The following is a 15,015-nucleotide window of genomic DNA, read 5'->3' on the forward strand; positions in this document are numbered from 1 at the left end:
CACACACACACACACACACACACACACACACACACACACACACACACACACACGCGCGCACGCACACAGGTAACCCTTTAATCACCTGCACTGTACGTCAACTTTTAAGATTTTAATGCACACACACCTCAAATTTCTGCCGTAGCTCCTCGTTGCCCTCCTCCCCCTCCGGAGGGACGGGTACATTGAAGTACTCGCCTTCTTCCTGGGAGAGCAGCTTAAACCTAAAGTGAGAGAATATTTCCAGTCAAATCAATTCCCAATTAGTTTATACAATTGGGGTGTTTAACTGCTGCCATTAACTGAAGCTGCTGACAGTTACTGCACCAATTTAAGGGCCTAAAGAATAATCAGGCCATTATTTACCAATTCATTCCCCTTCATGGTATTTTAACAAAGCCTGAGATGGGCTCAAAACACAGTGGAGACGCTTATCGTCCCACAAAATCAATACTATATAGTTTTCACATTTTTAAATAGCAAATCATTTGTGCTTGGCCTTTATAGATGCAGGGAAACAGATCCCTGCTCTTTACTTTCTTTGCTGTTAGGAAATATGCCTCCTCAGCCAGTTAGACTGTCAGATCTGAGCTGTGTTTCAAGCAGTTATGTCTCATGCCACAGTTATTTTTTGTTAAAATCGTTCTTCATTTTCCTGTTTTGGCAGTGATGAAGCATAAGTAGATAATATAACTGGCTTGTTCCCTATTCTCTGAACCACTTGTGCAAGATTTTAATCGATGTTAAAAAATGACATGGGAAACAGATATGAAGCGACACTGTTGTTTATCAGGAGCTACCTTTCTGGTTTCTGTACTCCACTTACTAGCAAAAATCTGCCCTTTAAGCAGCAAGGTGGAGCTGTTACCGAAATTAACACATGATAACAAGCTGGTCATGGTTGCTTATCTCATAATAAACACTTATTAATGACAGCGACTATGTTTGCATACTGATGGAGTTTGTGCTAGCTCCTTCAGACTGCCAACAATATATAAAAGGTATCACCAAAACTTTGAATCCTATAATGAACTCATATTCTTACATGTGTACATTTACAGTGCTGTGCTAAAGTCTCAGGCTGCCCCTCATTTCTTTATATTTTTTTTAGGAAAATGGGAAATTTATTGAAACATGTGCAATCACATGTGGAAATAATGTATATATAAGACAAAAACAGAGTTAGTACATTTCCGATTAGGCTTCGGATTAGGCTGCATCTCTGTGTCAGGTCTCTGCTGGATTTTTTCCCTATTTCTTAAGGACATAACTTTCATCTGCTGATAGTCATGTGTTGTAGATAGTTTTTAGGACTGCTACTTCTTCCTTTGTCCTCTACTTGTCCAGTTTCCTCAAATTTTTTTAGGGACATACTGCACACTGTGCTGAGTGCCAAGTTTGCAGCTAATAGCACTCTGGGAATCACCCTGTTGGTGCAAAAATATTGTTTTATGTGTCAAACTTTGACATCTTTTTTTAGTTTCAAGTAAAGAAATTGGAATACAATTGTCCTATGAGACAGGCTGCTAGTAACAAAGCACCTAAAGATGCTATTATACGGCTCTTTGCTAATTATGAATGCCTTTTTTATGCCTTTTTTATGCTTTAATGACTCTTAGGTCAGCATTAAGTAGTTCAATAAAGAAAAATACTGGACTGAAGGTGGGTGAAAAACCAGCCAATGTCCAATGAAAAACCTTAGAAGAGCTTCAGGAAATCAGAAGAAAGTGTGTCTCCTTGGATACAGAATAATAAAAAAATAAATAAATCAGGGGTGACTCAAGACTTCTGCACAGTAATGTTCACACTGTACATATCTGCAAACTATTATTAGGACACAAGTATGTTTTAGCATTATTTCAAATACCACAGTCTCACACAGAGCTTTAGCTTTACTCGCGCTCTGTATCTCCTCTCGCCAGCGAGTGTGAGGGCTGCTCGAAGACGGAATAGAGGAAAACTTGCACAGGTTCACTCTGAACATCAGGTTTTTAATGGCATCTTTCCACCTCCACCATTCCACCTCAAAACCTGGCATCTCATTAAAAACCCTGACAGGGCAGCGTCAGCAAAAAACAAAAGAGAGGAAGATGGATATAGAGACTGGGCTACAGATAGAAAGTGCAGGAAGGAGGGAGGGAGGGTGGTGGAGATAAAGAAGCAGAGATAAAGAGATGGGGGTAGAGTTGCTCTGGCGCTGAGTATAATCAGACTAAAAAGAGGAGCTCTAACTAAAGTATTTCTCCTACAGCGCATTAATGAACAAGGTCACCTTTCCCTCCTCCTCCTCTACCACCACAGTTTCTCTGCCTCATGCCTCTCTACACCCTCTTCTATTCCTCCTTTTTTTCATCTCACCATCCATCCACCCCTTGTTTCTGGAGCTCCGAGATGCCAAAGGACAGTGATCCCATGAAGTCATTGCGGCTGGTCAGGTCCCAGTCCCACATCTCCACTGACAGACGGCGGTCCTTATCGTATTCTTTCAGGTGGCTGCGAGAGAAGGAAGGACAAACAACAGTTGATGGCTGAGAGTGATAACTGTAGGTGTGGTTATTGTCAAAGGTTTGAGTTTTAAAGACACACGGGAGCAGTGTTGAATTCATTCTTTTTCATCTTCCACATTTATTCCTGGGATCATTCCTCTGATAAGGTATCAGGAAAGCTTTCCATCTTTCTTCTGTGCATACTTTTTTCTTTCTTTTAGACACATTGATAGAAATGATAGCATTTCAGAGTGAACATCTGCACTTCCACAGTAAATTCAATGTGCCTTATTAAGTAAGTCACTGGAGCCAACTGTGGCAAACGACCCCAAAAGCAAGGTTTTACAAAAATGAGGCGCCAGATGTTTTTAACTGAGCGCCAGCGGTTACACATGCTTGGAAAGATGAGCATAATGCGACGCGGTCTCAACTCATTGCACTGAGCGAGTGAGGAGAAGACAAAAAAGAGATAAAGGGACACAGGAAAGACAGGCTGATAAATATATAAGATAGCCTCACACTTGGCGTGATAAAGCCTTACAATTTAAAGGTCTCGTTCCAGGTGGGGTTGAGGCAGCACTTTATGGTCTTGGTCTTCTGTTTACTCTCGCTGCGGGGATCCGGGATCAGTTTAAGCTTCACATAAGGGTCTGACAGACCGTTGGGGTCCATGGGAACCAGATTCCTGGCCTCTTTGACTGAAGGGAGAAATAAAAAGAAACAAGATGTGTGAGGGGAGAGAAGGGAGGAAAAAAAGAGAATAGACACTAATTTAAAGCAGCATTGAAAGTTTTAATTTATAAACCTTTCTTTAGGAGAAGTACTCTGCACAACACTGAGACAGAAAATACACAAGCGTGTAAGAAACCACAGCTTTAATATGAAGGTGAACTATTTCTACATATAAATGTAACTAAATGTAGCTAAAATAACTTTAATGATCACTCTCATAAAACGAGCTGAATTAGGAATGGTGGGAATTTATGAATATAAATAAATGCAGACATAATTTTAATTATTACTATTCTTAAAACTTAAAATAAAGAACAAATATGTTTATTCAAATTTAATTTTTGACTAACTTTTAAGGACACACCACCTGGTTTTAGCCAAATATTTATAATCCCATATATCTGCACTCACTTTTCTGCTGCCTCGTATGAATTTTCCTGCTTGGTGAAGCTGAAGCAAATATGCATTTGTTTTTATTTTTAAAGTGATGAATGAGCTGACATTGCTTTAAATAGAATTACTGCCTGGCAGTGAATACCCATGCCAACCAATCTATTGGTTGTTTTAGTTGTATTGCATCCACGCTGGTTCATAAGAGAAACTTTATTATTCATGCTTGGTCAATAAAGCAGATTTTGACAGAACAAATTTGGATGTTGCTGCAAACAGGCTACAAATTCTACGTGCTTTACACACGTCTTCAAGCCTGCAGCAGGAAAGCTCTACAACCATTTCAGGGTGGGTACTATGTGAAATATGGTCAGAACTGTGGCAGGAGTTTCCGCAGAACACTCATATTTTTATTCCCTGGCTTTTAACTCTGTAGGAAACTGACACCTTCTTATTTATTTTATTGTTTGTAATGATTTTATGGTATTTTTAATTTGGTTGTTGTTTTGATCTGTGTTGTTCAGCACTTTGGTCTGCCTGGTGTGTTCTTAAAGTGCTATACAAATAAACGATGATGATGATGATGATGATGATGAATGTCAGAGCAACTTTTTGGATATAAATGGTCATCATTTCATTTAATCCCATCAGACATTTTTATAAAATTCATGTCATAATTACCAAACAGATTTAAACGGAGCATACGAAGTCGAGGCCAAAAGCAGTAGCTTTTATTACTGACCCTGTAAATAATCAGTAATAAATGATTTTGCAAAATTAAAGGAATTTTGCTTAACACGTTGCTCACATATTGCATACCCAAGTTGGGTTTAGCCACCTTAAAAAACTTGCAGTCACTCCATCTTTTAGACCAAGTTAACAGTTCAACTTCAACCTTTATTTATTTCCAGACATTGTGTTTCAGAGAATGCGTACTTGTTTTAGCAGTTTTGTCCTACTCGTTACTGCAATTCAGTCAAATAAGAGCCTTAGATTGGAAACCAAAACTCTGCCCTGAAATCAACAAATTAAATTTCGGCATGCTTAACCTAACTATACAGGAGGCTACAGCCTTGAGGTTAACAGAGTCTGTCTGTAATGACCGTGTAGACCGATGAAGGTTGCCAGTTCCAACACTAATCCCTCTTATGTGGCTGTTTGTTATTGGGCTGTAATTGTATTCCAGTGGTGTAAAATCCCCTGCGGTCAGAGTGTGGGTTAAATTGCATGTGCGCACAGTTACAGTTCCCGGTCAAGTTGTGAGGTCACATCCAATTACCAAAAGCGGGGCTGCTGTGTCTTAGGCAGCCCATTAGGAAAGCAGTTGACACACAAAAGCACACGAGACCTTTGTCACTGCACATGCAACACACACAGAAAACAAATGTGTTTGGTTAGAGCGCTGTCATTTTGGTTGTGGGCCTCCTGGCAAAACATGATAAACTAAGGTGTTATGTGCAATATTTCATCTACACTGCTTTCAGGGCAAATGATCACATCCTGTTAAAATTAAATATAAAGAAAACAGATAAGCACTTTCATTCCATTCATCGATCTCACAGGACTCTATGCTTTACTAGTTGTTCCCAGTGATTGCCTTATCGTAAAGTCCTGCTGTGTCTAACCTTTGCATTGGTTACTTCCTGTTTAATTTTGGTACTCCCTTTTCTCTTGTGCTTTGTATTCATTATTACTTCCTCCCCTGTGATTGTGTGTCTCGGTTGTGTCTCGGTTGTGTGAGAGTATAAATCGTGCTGTCTTTTCCTTGCTCTTTGTCAGGTTGTCTGTATGGATTTGTTTTGGACTTTTGACCTATAAAGTAGGGCTGTTCCATATAACGATATATATCGGATGATGATATAAAAACGTCTATCGTTTCATTTTACGCTATCGTTTGTTTCCTGGTGTCATAAAATAAACTGTTTACAGCAATATTTTTTCATGGTTTTGATGGTCACTGTAGTGGCTATATTAATTTCTTAAAGTTCTCTCTTTCTCTTATATTTAATATAACCACTAGGGCTGGGTATCGTCACTGATTTCTAGAATCGATTCGATCCACGATTCAATTCGATTCGATTCGATTTGAATCTGGGAAATTTTGACAGTCAGAAATATTATTATTCGGATCAGTACATTTACATATTTTTGTATCTATAAAAAGGAAGCTGACACACGCAAGACTTTATCAAAGGTGTAAGTGTCACAGCGATGTTTATGTGAAGTTTGGTTTGGATCTTCTTTTGCTGCTGGTTCGGTCAATATTGTTTGGAGAGAGATCAAACTAACAGCTTTAGAATCAGTGCAAAAAGGGCGTAAATACAAAGCACGGACCTGCCGACAGATCAGAATCTGCGAGCTGTCGGCTTTCAGCCCCGACTGTGTCCGTGCCGTCGGTGAGAAAGGTGACATCTCACTGATTCTGATCCGCGGGTCCCGCTGTGTATTTAAGTCTTTGTGCAGAATCAGTGTTCCTGCTTTCATTTACTGTTTTAGCTGTTTGGTGGTTCTTGAAATTTTGTGAGGTTTCACCTGAGATTCTGGCATTTCGGGAAAAATAAATTTATATTAAAAAATCGATTCAAGATTTTAATGAATCGATTTCACGTTATCCAAGCCAGAATCGATTTTAATCGATAAATCGATTATAAAAACCCACCCCTAATAACCACACTATGGACGACAAGCCTGTTTTTACGTGTTGTCCTTAGCAACAATGACGGTAAAACCATCGCGTGGCTCCGATGTCCGCTTGTTTGTTTTCCACATAAACCTTTCACAATAAAGCTCAAGATCCTGTTGAGACTTTTCAAAATAAACTGAATCAAGTGAAAGAGTATGCAGAGAGTTTACGGATGAGAAGAAAAAAAGGAGCCATCAGGTGCTAAAAAATAAAACTTAGACTCAAACTTTGAAAGAAACTGGTGACTGTTACAACTTATGTCTAAATGTATAGTTTCATGCATCGGTTAAAACACTCGACTCCAGGTACATGACGCCCAGCTGGAAAAACTTCACACAAGTCAAGTTGCCCGAGATTCACTGAATTTACAGAAAATGTTACATTTTTGTGATTTATATTGTTGTCAGGACGATAAATGTCTTATATCGGGATATGAGATTTTTGCCATAGTGCACAGCCCTACTATAAAGGTGCATTTAAAGGACTACATGTACATCTTATATTGCCATTTTCTGACAATGGGTCTTTACCCAGATAGGAGACATACTAATTTTGCCTATTTTATTCACTTACAGCACAGTTGTTGCACCAGCAGATGTAGGATGAGCCAGATGTGGCTCAAATGTCACAACACATCTCATATCTGGCCTTTTATAAGTTGGACCTCTGGCTGAGCTGAGGCAGCCAGATTCACCCTGGGCAAAGACAAATGTGGCCCATAAAAGAAGTGCATAACTTTGCCACTTTTAAGCCAAACATTTATTGCAATCTGGGTTGAGCGTGTGAATTTTAGCAGACTCAGTAGCGGCTTTGATCTCCCAGTGCAGCACAGAAGAATTTGTGCTATTTAACGAGTGGAGGGCGAGAGAAAAAGTAGCACGCACTGCGACTTATTTTAGCTAAATTTGGTGAAAGGTCTGTTTGCATACTGACAAAAAGTGTTGCACACTGTTACTCAATAATCCTTTGGGGGACGTGCAGCATAGCCAGAGGAGAAACTAGAGCAGCTTGCCAGTGAACTCACAGTGTGAGAAAAACCTCAAAGATGTCAGAGAGATGAAGTCTTCATGCTCTTTAACCATTACTCTACACTAAACTCCAGGAGGTTAACCACAGCACACAGCCATTGGCCAGCATTAAGCCCTCAGTGAAGCAGCTCAATAAATATTAGATGATGCCCGTTAAAGTGACCATCAAATGCAGGTCGAGGAGGAGAGCTGTAAAGAGGGTAGCATGCCAAAGAGTCTCAAAGGACACTTACAGTAAAGACGTGCAGTTTTTATAGAAGTGAATGGACCTGTTTGTGTATGCACAGGTGAGAAATTCTTGCTTGCATCCAGTGTGTGCTAACTGAAAGGCACATGTACGGGTCTGTGTTTGTGTGTGAGGGGCAGGCAGAGGTGATAAGAGTGCAGTTACAGCAGAATACTACATGTGAAGTGCTGCGTGGGTGTTGGCTGTGCCCCTTTTCCCCTGTGAAGCAGCTTCATAGGATGGTAAGTAGGATTACTGGGTTATATCCACCTTCTTCTTGCTTGCAAAAGCTTTTCTGAGAATGTCATCCGGTGGATGTTGACAGTGTTCAGTCTGGGATGCCTGAACAGATGACAACAATAATAACCCAAAGTCTGAAGAGTCTAGATATTTAACATCTTATCTGAGCCTCACAAAGCAGGAAATAATGTGCTGTGGCTCTGTGGTTTTCCCAGACAGGCATTGCTACTCCCACCTGTACTTCCAAATGCCTGCAGTGTCACCTGACCCACGTTTTCTCTCTGCTCTTGATTGGCTGCTGCTTTTCAGCTAATGAATTATGCAATATACCGTACATGCTTGCAGCTATCCATCTGTCCCTGGTTCAGTTTCAGAATAATGACTATTTTTAAAAACAAAAATCAAAAACATGGTCATGTTTTGGGACAAGCCTACTTCCTTTGCACCCCCCTCCTGCTCCTGTGATCTACACCTATATGTCTATTCATTCATCTGTTTTCTTAATTGCTCATCCAGTTCTTGGTTGTGGACAGGGTTAGGGTTAGCAAAAGGTGGGTCACATCCTATGTCAGGTCTAATGCAGAGAGACAGACAACTATTTAAGCCCACATTCACACACCTACAGCCAGTTTAGTCTCACCAATTGACATAAAATGTCTTCGGACTGTAGGAGGAAGCTGGAATATCTGGACAGAACCCACACCTCCCCTTTTCATTCTCTGATTTAAATTAGACTTTAGTAAAAGCGTCTAATGTAAATGCTGCAACATTCCTTGTTTGTGTTGCATCAAGTTTTTATTCCCAGCTCCTGATCAGTTAGAAGGCCATTTCACTAAACAACTGGCCAGCTATGCACTGATTGGAGAGGAGCTGGAAAGGGTTTAAACTTTAATGCAGTTCTCCTCAGTCTTTGTAGTTATATACCAATACATCCCACCTTTCAGAACAGCTAGAGACACACAACAGGCTGTATAAAACAGGTAAATGATCCCCTACCTCACTATTAGGCAGCTTGGGTGGAGTACCAAAGACAGAGGGCACCTTTTAGTGTCCCACTGAATTCTCCCTGCTGGAGGCTGACGCCCCCCCCCCCCATCTCCATGTGCACTGTACTGCCAGTGACCTGAGCTCTAATCTGACTATGAAAGAGGCCGGAGGTGAATTAAAATTGATTATTAAAGTGTCACTTTACGCCAATGTCAATTGCTTTGATTAAATCCACAACCCAATTGCACTTCTCAGCGTAGCAGCTGTTTTCACCAGATCCCGCTACATTAAGCTGTAAAATAATTCCTAGTGGTTCTGCAATTCATTCTCAGTGGTGGCGTTTCCCCCCACCTCTACCTCACTGCATAGAGGGTATACGCCAATCATAGCTCCACACTGACCCCTGTGGACAAAAGCGAGCACTACTCCTCCAAATCCTCCTTTTACTATAATCTGCAAAACACAACCACAAGTTATATGCACATTAACATAAAAATCAGTGTATGTGAAAGACCGAAATATAGATGAGACTAAACTTCATGGTAAATAGCTTTAGTTAATGTACTTTGACATTTTCTACCATCTAGCTCAACTATCATCTGCTCTGGTTTGCAGCACCAGTGAATTTTTAGCCTTTTCTGCTGTCTTAGCAGTCTGCATGTGATAAGTCTGCTCTCTTATCATTTCCCAGAGTAACCACCACTTAATGATCAGTCTACGAGCGTGGGAATCTGAAAAAGAGAACAGAGGAGGGGAATCTGCAGAGGAATTAAACCCAGCAAGAGCCAATAAAGGGAAAATATCCTACATGCAAAAATAACAGGCCTATGAATGTGCTGTTACAAGTTCTCGCTAACATTTATGCAATATTTAGTGAGGACACTGTTTGTTTTCATGGGTCCAATCAATAACTGCAGCAAAATGCCTGGATACATTTGTAGATCAGGAAGAAGTCAGCCACCATTTATTTATGCTTTGTAAGGAGATGCACTGCCAAAAACTACTTTACAAACTCTTTGCTTTTACAGAGCTGGAGGAACAACAAAAAATAAGAGATGAAGCGAACTGAAGACTCGGCATGGCTTAGGAAACAACAGGAGTTTTATGGCTTAAGATCTGAGATAGGATATCTTACGAGATGCTTATTCATATGCTGAAGTTTAGATGAAAAGACAAGGACAAAAAAAGGGAAGAAAAATGCACATTAATTATCACTACGTCACCTGCTGCTCGAGTATGAACTGTGACACATCTGAAGCTGGAGCAGGTTTATGCAGCCGTGTTTAGGAACTCACATCACACAGCTGGAGTACGGATCCTCAATAAAGTTATTTTTTCGTTTGAGGCAAAGTTGTGATTATCAGGGTAATGAAAAACGTTAATGTAAATCTCTGCAGCCACCTGCAGGTCATAAAAGGCACTGCGGATCAATGTAACGACGTTTCTCTCCACTTTTCCAATTTTTTTTCAGTTAAATAGACAGAAACATTGTTCCAAGAATGATATGAGCACACAGTGTAGTGAATAGTATATCTCTTTGAAACAACACTTGCTTAAATGATACAACATGAATGTCTACATATTGTACTGACATGCAGACTAACATTTGCCACGATAACCATTTTTATATGTGCACGAAATGAGAGCCATCACTTAATTTACAGCAAAGATTTTTGTAGTTTTTAATAACTTATATTTCACAAATAAAACATTCCTCTGAGTTGTTGAGAAAAAAACAGTTTAACCAGATGAATTTATTAATAATTAATATTTCATATTTTTGAAAGCTTGGCAGATAGTGATTTCTCTGAGCAGCACCCTGCTTTTTTATTTATTCTTTGGCTGCCAGACATGACCGAGCGAAGCAGGTGAAATTTCTGACTGCCAAATACATAAACATGGTTTCACAAACATTTTTCACTACTGTGCAAATGTCAGTGGTACGCGTAACATCTGGCAGGCAAATAAAAAAAATCAGACAAACCGAAGAACAAATGGAGACACAGTCCACAACACACTGGAATTGACTCAACTTGCTTACCCAGTGTATCCCATCATCGTTTCAATATATTTAACCCAGAGAGAGAGCTAGCTTTGCCTGAATGCACTGGTTAAATCACAGCGTGAAGGACGGCTCAGTGCATGAAGCGACTTCATAGGGGACACATAAATTAAGTCAGCTGATGGAGGAAAGCTAAACAGCCATGATATCAATGAAAAGTGAGACTATTAACGTACTGATATGCGACACACTGCAATCTGAAACTGAAAATGTAACAACTGTAACGTAAAAAACTGAATTAATTAACAATTAATGAATCCGTTTTTTCCTTTATTCTAACACCAGATTGATGACTTGATGCCAAATGACCACGAGAGCAGGGAGATTGCAGTTGTTATCATCATCCCTAATATTGCATCACTCTAATAGTTTTCTAGGTTGTGGTGTGGTTAAGCACTAGAGTCCAGCATCTGATAGAGTTGCCAAATGACCTTTTTAATCACTGACAGCATCTCGTGAGTTTTGGACCTGGGGATGACACTTCACAGAAATGAGGCCGTGTTCTCACTAGCTGAGTCGAGAATGGTAAATGATTTCATGTTCAGTCACACCTCAGTCTGCCCAGAAATAATACCAGTAACTGCAGTGGGGCTACTTGGACATAGCGTCATTATAATGGTAATAAATATAAATAAAGCACTTTAAATGGTTAATAAATAACCAAACAGAACCTGTAAAGATCATCTTGGAAAAGCAAAACGTGTGTTCAGATCACAATTCTGAGCTGACAGGATAGGCTTTGAAAAAAAAGTCCAACTCTAGATCTGAAATAAACATGTTTGCAGCCAGGTTCAAATAAAGCTTTTGGTCTGTATATTTCAACAACTGAACGAAAGATGATTTCTTAAAATATTCAATTAGAATGGAAGAGAATAGCCTTTTAGTTTCACCGCACATACAACGAAATTGTGGGTGCTCCACACCAACTGTGCGTGGAATAAAAGACGTCATCAAACATGCAGATCCATCAGCTGTGGCAACTCCTCGGCAATAAGAGAGCAAATATCATAAGTGTGTAACCCAGTTATGGTGATTGAAATTCTAGTATTTTATTAGCGTGTCACTGAGCACTCATTTACAAGAATGTGTGTCTGTGTGAGGCATTCACACAGTCCATGTCTGCAATTTGCTAACCGAGCCTGTGGGCATTAGCCGATAACTCGTCCAAATGTGGTCACGTGCGGATCCAAAAATCCAAGATGGCCGTAGTCCTAAAATTGAGGCTTCCAAAATTTTATTCCACAAACTATTTTTATACATAGTCTGATTGAAGCAAACCTGCTTCTATTAAGTATATTGTGTTAGTTTTCAAAGATACACACTGACTGTACTCCAGGCTCATTTTCCTTTCACAGAGGAAACATCGGTGTATCTGAATAAATTATTACATTATTACAGACCAAAGTGTGTGGCACTTTCCTCTAATGAAAGTGGAAATGAATGCAGACCAAACGAGAGTGATTTCTAAGCGTGAGCTCATATTTCAGTTCCATCCTTCATCTTTGCCAACAGCAGAGGGAGACAGAAGACCGGTATTCTCAAACTTTAAAATGACAAGCGAGCCGGAGGACTGCACAGGTGTGTGTAGGCTGTAAACGTGTGTATGCTTCTGGAATATACTTACTGGTAACAGTGAGAACATTGGTCTTAACCTCGGCGGTGATCTGGATGCGACCTCTCCTCTCAGTGTGGTCTGTGCCACACAGGCTCGGCACGTTGGCCACACATCGCTTATGGATGTTCATCATACAGTCTGAAAAATACATATTCGCACACACCCACAGATATGTTTGTAATGTTATGCAAGAGTATTATTCATAGTGATATGTGTGCCATAAAATGATTACATACTACTGCATGTCCTCCTTCACTACATCCATGAAGTTTCTTTGTGGTCTTCCTCTTTTCTTCCTGCCTACATATCCAGCACCTTTTCCCAATATAGTCACCATCCCTCCCCTTTAATAACATTAAGGTATGAATAATGTTCTACCTAATTGTACATCCCTCTGTGTGAGCATACCACCTAAATACTGTACAATCTAAATATGGATGGTACAATCGTAAGGCTGCAGTATGTGATACATGCATAAATGGGCAGCGGGTGTACTACATACGGTCACATCTCATTCCCTGGTGTATGAGGCCATAGAGTAGGGAGCCACAGTGGTCACAGAAGGTGGGGCTGGAGTAGGTGTGGATCTTAAACTTGTGCTTTGACCTCGGGTCCTGAAGAGCAAAGGACAAAAACAGAGAATTAAAGACTTTTTCACTACAAATTAAACATTTCTTTAATGATTGTGTTGTTCAGCTGTTTAACTGTGCACCGTTCAACCGCTTAAAAACAAACAAACAAAAAAACTGAATGAATGAAGCTTTGCCTGTTCCTCTCCTCCTCCATCTGTTTGATATTCTCCTTTTATCACCAGCATTCATCTTAGTCTCTCTCTCTGACTTTCCACTTTCCACTGCTCTGAATGGTAATGGTGCATTCAGGGGAAAGTTTTGACAGGCGGGGTTTACATACGGGCACATGCACTGTAATCTGATCAAAATACATTTCCTCTGAATTTCTTTGTTGGCATCAATTTAGAAAGGCTACAAAGGATGCACATCCATGTGTGTCTGTAGGCAACAACAGTGACGCAAAAAGTTTGCATGAAGTCAGCCTCCCGTGACATCTGTTAAAGTCGAATGAATAGCAGAGACAGCGTACGGCTACGGCTACTTGCTGTCTGTGCAGGTCTGCTGCGCACAGTTGTGTTGGGTTAGTGTTACTTCAAAGGACATTACACAAAAACGTGCCTAAGTGTGTAAACAGATTGATGACCTAACCACACAGGTAAGTCAAGCACACAGATCTGGGTGTGGCTCCGATGATGTAAGAGCATCAATAACAGAATCAGAATAATTTATAGTCACATGGTCACAGTTGCTACAAGACCATAAGAACAGTAGCTGAATAAACTAAATTAAATGTTACAATATATTACAAAGTTACAAAATATAGCAAAATAAAATATACAGATTGCTCAACTATAAATATCCCAGGATATAACACAAATGTAAATGGTTGAAATGAAAACGCCTCTCTTCTCAGACTGTACGTGATATTAAGTGTGTGCACTGAACGTTCTCCTGTGACTGGACAGCACGTCATGGAGCATTGTCCTTATCTTGGACAACATCCGCCTCTCCGTCTCCACCTTAACAGAGTCCAGTTCCATCCCCGCAACATTACTGGCCCTCCGGATCAGTTTATTGAGTTTGCTGGCATCTGCACCCAGGCTAAAAAAAGGGAAAAACTGTCACTTATCTGCAATTTGGTCATTTTGTCCTTTTGACAGTAATTATGTGCTTTGAACTGACAAAAAAATGGATGCCATTACTTTTTATGGACGTTCAGAACTGAATCATAACTGGGGCGGAAACACGGCTATTTCTGCCTAATGTGTGTGACACCTGCAACCACACCTGGATCACACACACACACACACACACACACACACACACACACACACACATTAACTCCTAGGCCGTGCACATCCGATATACCGCTTGTGGAGGATCCAAACTGTGCAGCGAAGCGGGCGTACTTCAATGTGGGAGTTAAAATATTTCTGCCAAGGGGATCCATCGCAGCTAGCAAACATGCAGATACAGAATTTAATATGATTTGTGAGGGATCTCCTCCAGCGCAAAGTGCTTTGATGACATCAAATAGACCAGTGCTTACTGTTAATTTTCCTTTAAAGCCAATTTAGAAGGAGACCACGAGTGCCAGTTTTCTTTCACACGTGCCTTCGTGCCTTTTAATCTCATGAGCCAAGAAAAAATTAGAATGATTGATGTCTTCCTCTCTTCCACACCTGTCCTGGAAATAACATTAAATTTAGGTGACCAGTCAATTATACCCAGTGTCCCCACAGTGTCTTCAGCAGTGTTGCCCTAAGCCTGAATGTGTGGATGCCTGTGATTTCCGTGTACATTTCCACGCGCTACTTTGTGTATTTGTTTCAAATGCTGTTTTTCGCCTTTCTCGAGGACAATACCACCTACTGTTTCTTTTTTGTGCCGCATAAAAACAAGGGAACATTGTGCTGCTGAAGCTCCAGTGATGAGCAGCAGCAGACAGAGAGCAGTGTGAGGGCTGATTACAAAGAGTGCCAGCTTCTTTATAA

The 15,015-nt window shown here is 40.4% G+C and overlaps 1 protein-coding gene across 2 annotated transcripts in view; it reads right to left on the bottom strand.

Moving 5' to 3' along the window:
* Positions 1 to 15,015, bottom strand: part of prkcbb (protein kinase C, beta b) — a 109,096-nt gene that overhangs the window by 55,696 nt on the left and 38,385 nt on the right. For both annotated transcript variants that reach the window (XM_085270722.1, XM_085270721.1), the window contains exons 4-8: positions 12,952 to 13,063; positions 12,459 to 12,587; positions 3,028 to 3,184; positions 2,359 to 2,493; positions 128 to 224 (exon numbers count right to left, since the gene is read on the bottom strand). In XM_085270722.1, the coding sequence (XP_085126848.1) occupies positions 128 to 224; positions 2,359 to 2,493; positions 3,028 to 3,184; positions 12,459 to 12,587; positions 12,952 to 13,063 (630 nt within the window). The remainder of the gene's footprint in view (positions 1 to 127; positions 225 to 2,358; positions 2,494 to 3,027; positions 3,185 to 12,458; positions 12,588 to 12,951; positions 13,064 to 15,015) is intronic.

The sequence above is a fragment of the Mchenga conophoros genome, linkage group LG4 (assembly GCF_057382185.1).
Source record: "Mchenga conophoros isolate Kocher_MC1m ecotype Shallow Benthic linkage group LG4, M_conophoros_male_GT1.1, whole genome shotgun sequence".
NCBI classification, from domain to species: Eukaryota; Metazoa; Chordata; class Actinopteri; order Cichliformes; family Cichlidae; genus Mchenga; species Mchenga conophoros.